Below are 14,127 nucleotides of genomic sequence, written 5' to 3'. Positions count from 1 at the left end.
TCAACTGTATCATACTAATAAGCAAGATTATGAACACTAGCGTTTACAATAGATTTTCGTTTGTCCGAAGATTAGTAGTTGTTAGGCCTCGTGTTCAGTTAGATTTTTGCAATACACGTACATGCCCCACACAGCTGATAATTAATTGGCGAAATAAAATTTTGGTCTGAAAACTGAACCCTGACCGTCCCTGTAAATTTATTTATAGCAGATAAGACAATGTTATTTTAATACTTAGGAGAAATATCAGAAGGTTACCCGCAAAAAGACAACAAAATCTTTTCATTTTCTTAAATTTTTATTAAATTAGCAAAAATATATGTAAAAACGTGACAGTCAAAAAACTATTGTTATTATAACGTCATAATATAAAAAATCAACTTGTGCTGCTTCCTGTTAGTGGCGTTCTAGAATGTGTCTTGTTGAATTTAACCCATGACGACAGTTATCAGTTTGATTACACAAATATGCACGTAAATATATTGGTAATAGTATTGGTAAATCATTGATTATAAAAGGAGAAAAAACATCTTCACAACCCAGTTTAGAAAGAAGCTTTGAAAACCATTATTGTTTGGTGGCAATGGTAAGTAATACTAAATATTATTAAAATATTATTGTATTTAATAAAAATATACTAAATTATCAATAAAAATCTCTTGTGAAAATATTTGCCAAAAATCTATTTTTCTAATTAGACCGGTACGTTTGTATTGGTTCGTTTCTATTGACTGTACATCATTAAAAGCTTTTCACTGAAGTGCTGCAGTTTTTAAGCTCCATACTGCATACTTTATGGTTTAATTTGGCTGATGCAATATAGTCGAATATGTTGCATCAGATTTTGTAAGAATCCGAGCAGTCAATTATTTACCATAATAATATACTTCTTGCACACCAATACACAAGATCAAAATATTATGAAAAATATCTTAATATACATACTTATATGGGTACTGTTCAAATTGTTATGTTGATAGGTTTTTATAATTAATTTTTTATTTTTTATGCATAAAAAAATCTTTGTACAGCTCTTCCGTTGACATTGTAAAAGTTTTAATATGTAAGTAAAATTATTTCTGATTTCTATCTTTTGGAAGAAGGTAATGCTTCTTCTCCATCCTTTTTAGTCTACATCGCCTATTTTTACTTATTATGTCCATGGGTAGTCATTTCAATTTCAACTTTTTAGCTACTATATTTTTCTTTCCTAGCTTTTCCCTTCATTTCAATTTTAACTTTTCAGTTACTAATTAATTTTTTTCTGACTTTTCCATTCATTACCTAATATTTTTGAAATGTTTACTAATATCTACGTAAATATTGAATTAACTTATTTACTCATTTAATTTCGTTTTTGTTCATTATTTATTATTCACTGGCTAGTTAATTCTTTTGGATGCACCTCTTATTGTCATCTTGCCCTTTAAAAGATTTCTGCAGCTTCAAGCATTTTCTTTTAGTTATTATCTTGGTTATTCTTTTACATAATATACCTTTCGCCTTTTTAATCACTTTCAATCAACTTTTCAATTATACATCGGTTCTTGATTTGCTTTATCTGCTTCTAGCTCTCTGTTTCGATTAAAATATTGTCATGGTTCTGATTTCACTATTTCCTGTTAAATGTGTTCATTCACTATTATCATGTATTAGCAAATATTTTAAATTTTTTTATATTGATAGATTGTATTCAATCGGTTTTTAAATAATATTTGCTGCATGGTGCTGGATTCAAAAATTGATTTAGGGGAGAGTTGGACAAAACGGGATACCATGCTTGTTTATTTTTATTACGGAAAAAATGTTAAAGAAATTATCATATTATTATTTTTTATGGGTATAACATTTATTGAAGCACGCAAAAAACATATTTTTAAATATTTTTAATAACTGGAAAATAGTAAAAAAAAATATTTATTAAAGCCCTGCACATCCCGTTTCAGCATACCACGGTTGGATAAAACGGGATAGGTTTACAATATTTAATTTTTTGCATAAAATTATCTAAAAAGTATATTTAAATAGATATAAGGCTAAAAAGCAAAATTTACCTTTGAAAAAACAATATCTTTATTAGCCAGAAACTTAAAAATAGGCCTTTTTTATGTTTTATTGCAAAATGGGAAATAAGACCTTTTATTTAGGACTAGGTACGTATATCAGAACAAAAGTCACATAAAAATATGTTGTTCTATTCTGCAGTATGAGAACACGCTTTATGGCTATTTAAAAAATTATTGGCCAACAAACAATTAGGTGGATAAAACGGGACATAAAAAACTGTATCCCATTTTATCCAACTACTAATAAGTGTCCCGTTTTGTCCAACTCAGACATTTTTCAAAACAAAAATGGCTTCTGCCTAAACGCGAAAGTAAAATTAGATAGACTACACATGAGAATATACGTTAATGAGTGCTTAATTAAATATAATAGTCACCGGAATTATACGTTTAGATATGTAGGCAATATAATGTAGAAAACAACGCACTCAAAAGTACAAAGTAACAAAAAATAGAGTCAAACAATTCTAAACACAACAACTTTTCATAAAATAGTGGCATTGAGGTAAAACGAACTGAGAATGTTTAAATGACGACTGCGAACAAGTTTTCGTCGTTGTCCGATTGATAGCGGCACTAGTTGGGTCTCTAGGCCAGGTATCCCGTTTTATCCGACTATCCCGTTTTATCCAACTCTCGCCCACCTTAAGTACAGCAACTTACAGTGCGCCAAAAAGTTGTTTTTCTTTTTTGCTTTTACTACTTATCATTATTACTTTTTGTTAGTAGGTACTTTCTTAGGTAAATGGGTACACTTCTTTGATAATATAATATAATAAAGTACTTTGTCCTGTCCTCGTATTATGTGCATTTTCTTGTTATATTCCGAGCAGTCAACTGACGACCATTATACAAGAACAAATTAAAATATTTTAATATGCTTCTAATGAAACTGTTTCATTTGTTGTATTGTTATGTTTTTACAATTTATTTTTTATTTTTGTGTATAAAAAATGTCTGGGCACCTGATTTTTCTTCCGTTGAGATTGTAAACTTTTTTTGACATGTAAGTAAACTTTCGTATTTCTATCTTTTTCTCTACCTTGTAAAGATTATGCTTCTTCTCCATCATTTTTGGCCTACATCACTTATTTTGATGTCCTTTGTCCTTTCCTCACTTTGTCCTTCATTTCAATTTTAACTTTTCGGATACTTTTTTTCTTTCCTTACTTCTTTCTCAATTAATAGATAGGTGTGTTTCCAATTTTTACTGATCCGAAATTATTTAATTAGCTTTTAACTTTTTTAAAATTATTTAATTAACTCATTTACTGCGTTTTACCATAATATACAAAATCAAATAAAAATAATGTAAACTATTTTAATATTCTTATACTGGTACTTTTCAAATTGTAATGCTAATAAATTTTTATAATTCATTTTTTTTATTTTTTGTGCATAAAAAAATCTTTCTCTACTATATGTCATATTATGTATAAGTTTTTAGTTTGTGAAAACTGTCATTATAAATAGCAGTGCGTGAAGGGTTTAAAGTGTGCGTGAAGTAACAATGTATTTTAAATGGGATTTACTTTTTCGCACACTTTCAATGGGTTTTTTGGCACACTTTCATATAATTAAATATCCTTAACTTTCGCTTTGTCATGGTGATGACAATATGAGAAATGACACAACAAAATTTTTGACAGTTTTGTGGTTTGAAAGTAGTTAGGATTTTCAAATGTCAAAGTTCTAAAAATTATAGAATAGAAATGAATTCCAGTAACGAAGAGTTACAGTTTTTTTATTTGTTTATAGTAGATGAAATATTGTATGAAACTGTGCGTGAAGTATTTTTGCGAAGTTACGCGATGTATAGCACCCGCTCCGTTGCCGCTCGTGCTCTAAAAATCGCGTGCTTTCGCAAAAAGCATATTTCACGAACTGTTTCATAAATAACTATTGTGCAGCTGACTTTTCTTCCTTTGAGATTGTAACCTTTTTTTGATATGTAAGTAATTTTTTTTCTTATTTATGTCTTTCTCTATCTACCTTGTAAACATATTTATATAATTTTTCTTCTTCTTCATCCTTTTTGGCATACATCGCCTATTTTGACTTGTGTTCACGTGGAGTCATTTCAATGTCATTTTTTCAGTTACTACATATGTATATGTCTTTCTTACTTTTTCATTCATTAATATTTTTGCAATTTTTAATGATACGTATATATATTTAATTAACTTATTTACTCATTTAATTTTGTGTGTCTTCCTAATATATTATTTATTAACTAGTTAATTCTTTTGGATGGACTTCTCATTGTCTTGTGCTTTTAAAATTTTCTATAGCTTCTTAAAGCACTTATTTTTTGAGGGTAACATTTTGTAGACCAGTTTTCAACTATATTTCTTCAAGCTGCCCCTCTAGCACATTTTTTTTTGAGTTTTGTTATCTGCATAAATTGGACATGCCCATACCACCTCACCTGTTTTTTTTATACATATTACACTAAGGATTTCCACAGATTCCACTGTATTCCTTCACTTAACCGTTCTCTACAGTTCTTTCTGTTTTGCCAGTCCCCTTCCTGAAGAATTTTTCTTTCCATTTCTTCGTCCACTTCATCTCTGAAAGATCTTCGGGATCTGCCTCTCTTCCTTCTTCCTATCGAGCTCAACTCTGTTATTCTATTTATCCAACGATTTTGGTCTGCTCTTCTGATACGTCTGTACCATGTCTCTTCTGTTCGATGTAGTCTATGATATCTGAGTTCATTCCCATTCTTTTCTTAATCTCTATGTTATTTATTCTATCTCTTTTTGTTACTCTGCAGCTCCTCCTTAGGAATCCCATCTCTGTTGCTTTTATCTTGTTTTTGATTTTCTTATTATTTATTGTCCAATTTTCACACCCATAAGTGAGGATACTTTTTGTCATGGTGATAAATATTTTTCTTTTTATTTTTATGTCGATGTTTTTATGCCGCAGTGCCGGATTCAATTCTCGTATGCAGTCTCTTGTTTGTCCTAGTATATTTTTTATATTTTCTTCCGCTGTCCCTTTGTTTGATATTATGAAACTTATATACTTATACCCGTCTGTTCCTTTGATTTATTTACCTTCGTCTATTTCCGTATATAGACTGAACTATTTCCAGGTGTTTTATTTGTGTGTTCGTTGTTAGGTATTCAGTTTCCTTTAAGCCCGGATTACACGAGGCTAGTTTTTCAGCTAGGGTAGCTAGAACGGTTGACATGTGGCTAGGAAATTTTCAGCCAGTAGCTAGTAATATTGCGAGATCAATAGAGCAACATATCCACTGAAAATTGTAAATATTTCTAACATTGTTGTAAATATTTCTAAGCAATGTTCGACTGAAACAGTTCCTTCGGAAGCTGTGTCAAATTGCATTGGATGAATTAAGAGAAGCTTTATTGAAAAAACACCATGGATTTTAAAAGGGAATGAAAGTAGATCATCCGCATTGGTTTTAATAAAAATGTGCATTTTACCGAACCAGTTTAATTTTGACTTACACTCGTCCTTAGAACCTGCTCCAGACCTAGTTGATTTTTCAATTTTTGACAGTTCCTGACAGTAAGTTGCTTTTAAATTGTTTATCCTTTCATAGACATTTCTATGCCGAGTTCTAATAATTTGCCAATTATTTTCTGTAGTGCTGCTGAATCACAAATCTTCTTCTTGTCTTGCCACTCCTATCGGAAATTGGAAATAATCAAGGCTATCCTGACCTTGTTTACAGCTGACCTAAAGAGTTCATTCGTAGTGCAGCCAAACCATTCTCTCAAATTCCGCAACCATGACATTATTCTACGGCCTGGATTCCGTTTTCCTTCTATTTTTCCCTGTATTATATTTTGAAGTAATGCGTATTTATGTCCTCTCATCAGGGTACCCAAATATTCTAGTTTTCTTCGTTTTATCGTTAACAAAATATCTGAGTCTTTTCCTACACGCGCGGTAGCGCCACTTTGAGATGTGGTGCTACCGCCGTATACTAAGAATAAGTTGGGTGGATAAAATTACAAATGAAGAAGTAATACGCAGAATAAATAACGAGCCAGAAGTTCTACTGAATATAAAAAAGAGAAAACTTGAATACTTAGGCCACCTGATGGGACAAAAGTACACATTCCTACAAAATATAATGCAAGGAAAAATCCAAGGACGAAGAAATCCAGGCCGTAGAAGAATGTCCTGGATGAGAAATTTGAGAGAGTGGTTTGGCTGTACCACTAACGAATTGTTCAAAACAGCAGTAAATAAAATTAGAATCGCCCTAATGATATCCAATCTCCGATAGGAGAGGCACTCAAAGAAGAAGAACCTATAATAGTGAAATTTGGAGGGAGGAAATAAACGGACGTAAGCTTCTTAACGAGTCTTGACAGGTGACGTACTTATGACAGATGACTTAACAGCGTCACTGTGACAGATAATTTTAAATGGGACCTTATGGTCAGTAATACGTCGTTTGAAAGGTATTGAAAATACCTATTCAATCATGCTAATTTTGTTTGAGTTTAAGCTAATTTTGATGAATAAATGAAATAAATATAAAATTGTAGTTTCCCATTTAATTAATAAAAATTCAAAATTCCGCATATGATTACTTGTCAAAAAGGTTGACGTTGAAGTAAAAACTACTAGAGAATTAAAAAACGTCAATTTTTTTGACAAAAAAAACCATACGCGGGCATTTGAATTTTTATTAATTAAATGCGAAACTACAATATTATTTTTATTTAATTTATTCACCAAAATCAAAATCAACTAAAACCCAAAAAAATAGTATGACTGAATAGGTATTTTGAATACTTTTCAAACGAGGTATCACTTGCCATAAGGTCCCATTTAAAATTATCGGTCACAGTGGCTCTGTAACGTCATCTGTCACTATTACGTCACTGTCATGACTAGTTAAGAAGCTTACGTCCGTTTATTTCCTCCCTTCAAATTTCACTATTATAGGTATAACCGTTCAAAAGATACGAGGGGGGGGGGTACGGACTTTTGACTAGCAATGTAGAAGTTTTCAAGAACTTTCGGCCCTCGGTAATAGTATAATAATTTATTATGCGTTTAAATTTTTATAAATATGAATGCATTTAAAATGCATTTGTCCGAGATTTTGCGCATACCCTTTAAATGAGAGTCGATTTTTATTTTAAGATATTTTATAGTATTACCTGATTTTATACCTATATTTCCCTCATGTTTTTAATTGTTATAAAACTATAACAGTCTTTCGAAAAACTATAGGTAAATAAAGTTATTGGTCTCATATAAAGGTAAATAAATAAATAAAATATTTTCGAAAAGGTGATTGGAGTGCACAGGTACTTGAAGAAGTTCTGCAACTAGTTTTTTATTAATTTTCCCCTTCATAAAATATAATTTTATTTTATTCCATTTTTGTTTTGTGTTTGTGTTTTCATCTGCTAATGTTTAACGCTTTTGTTTAATATTATATTATAAGAAGATATTATAAAGAACATACCTAATACATACTTGCCAAAAGAGAAAAATTGCTTACCGGCAATATTAAAAAGGGGAGTGAGAGTTTGATCTAAAGAGGTTTTGATATTATTTGTAGTATTTAGTTTCTTATCAAATTATACAAATTATTAAATAAAATATTTGCTTAAATTACTTGTTGTAAAATGTTTTTATATAATTTAAAACATGAAAGAAAGTTCAAATGTTATCAGTATATATTTTGAGGAAATTTTTTTGTATAATCATGTTTATGAGATATATCTTTCAATAGTTTTTGCAATAATGATATTAGAAAACTACGTAGTTTTAATAGTAAAAAAGAATTCATTAAATTAATCCACGATTTATCGCAACACGGATTTGTAAATAAATAAACAGCTCGTCAAAAGTTAGGGATATAGAAAATTCTGCTGAATTTTTATAGTAGATTTTTTCGTGAACAGATTAACGGATTCCGCTATTTTTTTTTTATTATTTTAGACTTTTCTTTAGTATTTACACAGTTATGCAAAGGTTTACTCAAACTTTTTTTTGTACTTATAGCGGGTGGAAGAAAAGAAATGTTTTTCATATGTTAAGTTTGAGACGCCCTGTAGGGAGGACGAGGTACAAATGGGAGTATATATCGAAATCGTATTGTAGTCTTATGTTTAGTGAACATTTTGTTTTTTAAATGTCCCTGATATCTTTAGAAATAAAAAAATAGACGGTTCTGTAATTTAACATGTGTTTTAACCGAAACAAAAGTTTGAGACACCTTGTAGGGAGAAAAAGGCACAAAGGTGAGTATACCTCGATATTTTGGTGTAGTCTCATATTTTGTGAATATTTTATTTTTTTTAATTTCTCTGATATCTTTAATAACAAAGAAACTAGACGATATTACTCTTTAATATGTGTTTTAACTGACGACATGCGTCACATCACACATATGAAACATAGGAAAACATATTAAAGAGTAATACCGTCTAGTTTCTTTGTTATTAAAAATATCAGAGAAATTAAAAAAATAACATATTCAAAAAATATGAGACTACAACATAATATCGGGGTATGCTCACCTTTGTGCCTTTTTCTCCCTATAAGGTGTCTCAAACTTTTGTTTCGGTTAAAACACATGTTAAATTACAAAACCGTCTATTTTTTTGTTTCTAAAGATACCAGGGACATTCAAACAACAGCATGTTCACAAAACATATAAGAGTACAATATTATTCTGATGTATACTCACATTTGTACCTCGTTCTCCCTACAGAGCATCTCAAACTTAACACAAGAAAAACATATTTTTTTCTGCCACCCGGTATAAGTACAAAAAAATAAGTTTGAGTAAACCTTTGCACAACTGTGTAAATACTAAAGAAAAGGCTAAAATAAAAAAAATAGCGGAATCCGTCTGTTCGCGAAAAAACCAACTATGAAAATCAGCATAATTTTCTATATCCCTAACTTTTGACGAGCAGTTTGTATCTATCAATATGTCGCCATATTTCATTAATCTTTATTTCATTAATTTTTTTTCGAGAATGGGTGATTTTAGAGGCAATTTCGAAATAAGACGATTTTTATTTTTAATTTATGATTTTTCGGCATATATCATAGCATAGAAAACACAATGTTTAAATATGATCCACGAAGATTAGAAACATGGTATTTGCCTGGAGGACTATACAAAAACCAAATAAATTATATTCTGTTCACTAAACGATGGAGGAGCTCAGTAATCAACGTGAAGCTGGTAAATCAACGTGAAGCTGCAGACTGTGGTTCCGACCACAAAATATTACAAGCAGAATTTTGTATTAAGTTACACAGTAAAACACTAAAAGACAAAAATTGGTTCCAAAACACCCAGAAAATTTTGGAGAAGGATTAGCAAAAGCTGACCTAACAGTGACTATCGGAGAGGCTGACAAATAGAATAGAATAGAATAGAAATATATTTTGTCATGAAAAATTGTACAATTTTATCGACAAAGCTTATAAAAAGTCAAGACAACAAAACAATAACAATCAAATTTACTAAAATTATATAAATCGTCAATATTTTTACACTAATAATAATAATAAAGTTAAACAGAAATAATCAATTGCAAAATTTAAATAAATTGCAAATGCATAGTCTACCTAGTCATTAATAAGTTTAAAAATTAAACTGCTGTATGTGACACCCAAATATATGTAGACAAACAAAATAATAAAAATACTATTTGTGCAAAGTGCTTCATTTTTTTGGTTATTTCACGTTGAAATATATTTATTTGAAGTTTGGCGAATATGAACCTCTTTTTCTTTAGCTATAACTCTGCTTCTACTAAGTCTAGAGACTTCATGTATACACACACCATTTTTTTCACTTTTTTACAAGCTATAATTTTGCTAACAATAGTTTTTTCCATAAAGTACTTACTTTTTTAATTATTTGCGAAAAATTGTCTAAAAACGTGTTTGTTGTGTTGAAAAATGAACATATTCACTCGCCAATAACTCGAAAAGTATTGACTTAGTGAAAAAACTATATAGAATAAAAGTTGCTTAGAATCAGGCATTTTATCGAATTTCGGACTTATTTTTAACGTATGTTTTTCACCAACGAGAAGGAGTGAAAATCACCCCCAGGACAAAAGCACACATCGGCACAATATCACTTTTTGTCTTTGACATGTTGGCTATACGTATGCCAAATTTTATGTCAATCCAAACGGTTCTTTATAATTTACAGCAAAAACCGTCAAATAATATACTAACTGTAATTTCTTAGTTTGTAGCACGGTTAATTTTATGAAACAGCCCCACGAATGGAAGCCATTTTAATGTAGCGCGACTAATTGGATAAACATGACGATATACTAAGATTGGACAAAATTCGTGCTACAAAATTTATTAAGTACCTCGGTTGCTCAAGTCATCAAGAGATTTAAGGGAGTGGATTCTTTAATAGATGTTATGATATACTCTTATTAGCTTAGAAAAATTAGAAAGATAGAAAAATCGGAATATGGATGTGAAAAAAAAATAAAGAGAAAAAAAAATATTGGGCGCCACTGGTTACCTAGGAACCAGAATTTATACAAAAAAAAAACAAATATTAAAAGAAAAATGGTATGAAATCAAAATAAAACAGAAAATAGTCAAATAAAAAAAAATATACATAATATACAGAATATTATAACGTAACTTACCTCCTTTACTCTATACTCAAAATTATATACTCAGTCAATGTTTTATCGTTCTTACGTTTCAAGAGAGAAGGGAAGAAAATAAATTATATGTTGAAAATCAAACATTATTTATTAAAAACAAAAAAAAATTAATCTCTGATCTCTCTGTTATAATTAGAGACCAGATTACCAATTAATCAAAGATGAAACGAACAGTTTTACAAATATAAAAATTATACCTTAACAATTAGTGTCCTGGCTTCTTCCTCGTAGCTTGATTCGAAAGTCCAAGGCGCTATTGCACTCGCGAAACACTTCACTGTCGTTAGTTACAGCAAACAGCAAACAGTACATTGTTTATAAACAAACATTATTATAGAAAAATTCAGCTTTCACTTGAAGATAAATAGTTTAAAAGTTCGTTAAACTGGATCAAATTTTACTTTTACTCGAATAAAATTATTTAGTTAGACTCGAACATGATTATTGAAAGTTCATTAACTTTGACCAAAATAAAGTATGTGAGCATACTACATGTTTTAACTGCACTGTTAAACATAGTAATGAGAAAATTGAAACTCTTCTCTCCTACTTCTGGTTCTGACTGCTTAAAAGAAATTAGTGGATACCAAAATTGGTATAAAATGATAACGACGATTTGCTTAGAAACAGCGGGAAAATCGCCGGGGTTCACGATACACCATCACCATCGCCGGGCTGGAATTAACCTAGCCGGCTGGGAAACTGGAAAACTACTCCATGACGATGGCCCTAAGGGAACCAAAACTCAACTTAACTCGATGATGGCCCTGGGAGAACTCTTCTCCATGACGATGGCCCTAAAGGAACCAAAACTAAACTCAACTCGATGGTGGCCCTGGTGGAACTGCCCTCTAGGACCGCTAACTCGATCCTTCTAAAACTTGGGTTCCTCTCCCAAAAAAAAGTGACTTCCTACTTAGACCAATAGGAATCATACCAGATATTTCTCTACCAATCAAATGGTCAGAAAAACTCTCAAGACATCCCTCGAACGCCATGATGGTTTTACTTCCAACCAATTACAATTACTTAAACTTCGCAATAACAAAATCCCTTGAGTTTACACGAAATGCGGTGACTCACTCATACAATTACAGTTAGTTTTTAGAACCAATATTTAAGAGCTTTACTAAAAGCAATCGACTAATCCTTCCTGCTCTAATACAACCCTCAATAAATTTGTGTCTGAGAAAGTCATAAACCTAAGACTCTAGTCTACAAATGCCATAAAAACCTTTATACTCTGAGTCTTTACTTAACGTGGAATCTCTTTGAAAAATATTCCGTTTACAATTGTGTAGGATATAAACAATTTGGGGCACCTTTGTACACCAAATTTCAAAGAATCGCAAGAACCGAAATAAACACCCAAATCCCGTGAGAATTGAATAACGCCATACTCTGCCTATGCGGAAGATCGATATACAGGGCGTAGCGAAAGTGTACAACTGTAAACTAAGTCGGAATTTTCAAATATTTAGACGGTGGACTTTCAGCGTGTTTCAAGTTATTGATTAAGAAAATCTTCTACTGGATAATATGTTCTTTCAGATAGGTAGGCCTTTGTCAGTTTACGGAATTTGGGGAAAATGCTGCAGATTTAAGTTGTAGAGGGAGATGGTTGTAAAGTTTTTTTGTGGAATATAATATAGATTTCTTTACTAACTCAGAGGACGGGGTCGGCAAATAGACGTCAAACGTAGAATTTCTCGTGAAGTAGTCATGATTAGGTCTTGGTGGAAAGACATGTAGATGTTTACGAATTAAGCAAACAGTTTTCAGATATACAAAGATGGAAGGGTTAAAATTCCGTGATCTTTGAAGTAACTTCTGCAATGTGTTGTTCTTCTGAGGCCAAACAGATATCTTATTGCCCTTTTTTGTAATTTGAAAATAACATCGAATTGGGCAGCTGTACCAGAACCCCAAAAAGGAAGACCATAACGAAGATGTGACTCGAACAAAGAAAAATATGTTTTTTGGAACATGCTAAATTGAGTTCATTCGAAACCGATCTTATAGCATAGCAAGCTGAGGATAGTTTCTTCCTTAACAAATCGATATGGTGGGACCATTTAAGGCGTCTACATCGAATAGCCGAAAGAAGAGGGTCACTGTTCTCACACTCTCTCAAGAGTAGGCTAGTAGAAGACAAAAGCTATAGAAGAAGTCGAAGACAGCGAAAATAGCCATACCAAAAAGCCATTTAGCCAGAAGAGGCTAACAACACCTGAATATAATAATAACGAATCCACCAACAAAAATACCACTAGAGGTGGCCGTTGCCTGGAACGGTTACATTGTAACTGTTGGAAGTAACGGTTGCTAACAAGTAAATAGGAGGCATCTCAAAGCAAACTGGTGAGTTCTGGGTGTACGTCTGGTCAGCTTCGTGGGTAGTGGTCTGGGGGCAGCTTGCTGCTTCTAGACGTCCCTCGAGGGTGTCCATAGATAGGTCGCGTGGGTCGTAGGCGCCTAGCGAGCGCTAAATCTCATCCTGCGAAGGACAAGACTTCTTCGAGCCTGACGAGGTTCTCTCGTCGCCGGTATTAGGTGAGTCTGCCACCGGCTAGCAGGAAAAGATAAAAAAATATCCGCTCTTTTAAACTATTCTCCCCCCATATAGGCGCAAGCCTCACGAGATAATCCAGGCCCCTGAGATGGAGACTCCATCGTCTCAGGGGGCTACCCAGTCTCAAGAGACCATGCAAACAGAAAGCGAACCAGTCGACGAGGAGGAAAAATTCCTCCAAAACCTTTCACAAACTTTATGTTCGGCATATGAAAAATATCCGAATGCACTACCACGCATTTTCAAAATGCTCCACGAAAAAGTTCCAACACCATCGGAGGTTGGAACCAGTTCACGCGCATCTTCTCCACTCATTGATCTGGATTTCGATTTCAGATACAATGATGTGTTTCCTACCCTCCCTCCCATTCAAGAGGAATCTCCTTCAAGAGATGCCGCAACCTCTAGGGAGAAATCCAGGGAAGCACAATCTCCTAAGAAGTCACCTTCTAAACCTTCTAGGCCCAGAACTCGTTCTGGGTCAAAAACTCCTGCTAGTTTGCCTAAGCAAGCTAAAACCAAATCAAGTAAATCCTCCAAAAAAGCCAAGAAAAGCACTCGGACGCACTCTGGCGACTCTCAAAAACCCTCAACTTCTTCTTCAACAAACCTTCCTGCCACTACTGTCAATGAGGTCCCTCAGACCTCGACAAATGCGAAGGAAGCCAGTCAGCCTGAAAAACGTTTTTATTACAAAAGCATCAACATTCCAGTAACCTATGACACCCAGAGGAAGCTCTTTCTGCTGGTTAATACCCACGAGCTTCTGAGGGGTGTCATGGTCAACATTAGGCTTGTCTTTAAAGACAAGATCGCGTACCTT

At 32.5% G+C, this 14,127-nt stretch overlaps 1 protein-coding gene across 2 annotated transcripts in view; it reads left to right on the top strand.

Annotated features, from left to right (window-relative positions):
• Positions 1-245: 245 nt before the first annotated feature.
• Positions 246-14,127, top strand: part of LOC114324960 (4-hydroxyphenylpyruvate dioxygenase) — an 87,124-nt gene continuing 73,242 nt past the window's right edge. For both annotated transcript variants that reach the window (XM_050655346.1, XM_050655312.1), the window contains exon 1: positions 246-586. In XM_050655346.1, coding sequence (XP_050511303.1) covers positions 584-586 — 3 coding nt within the window. In that variant the 5' untranslated portion in view covers positions 246-583. The remainder of the gene's footprint in view (positions 587-14,127) is intronic.

The sequence above is a fragment of the Diabrotica virgifera genome, chromosome 1 (assembly GCF_917563875.1).
Source record: "Diabrotica virgifera virgifera chromosome 1, PGI_DIABVI_V3a".
Lineage (NCBI taxonomy): Eukaryota > Metazoa > Arthropoda > Insecta > Coleoptera > Chrysomelidae > Diabrotica > Diabrotica virgifera.
Note: the sequence above shows the minus strand (reverse complement) of the source record. Positions and strands in the feature narration are given on the sequence as shown.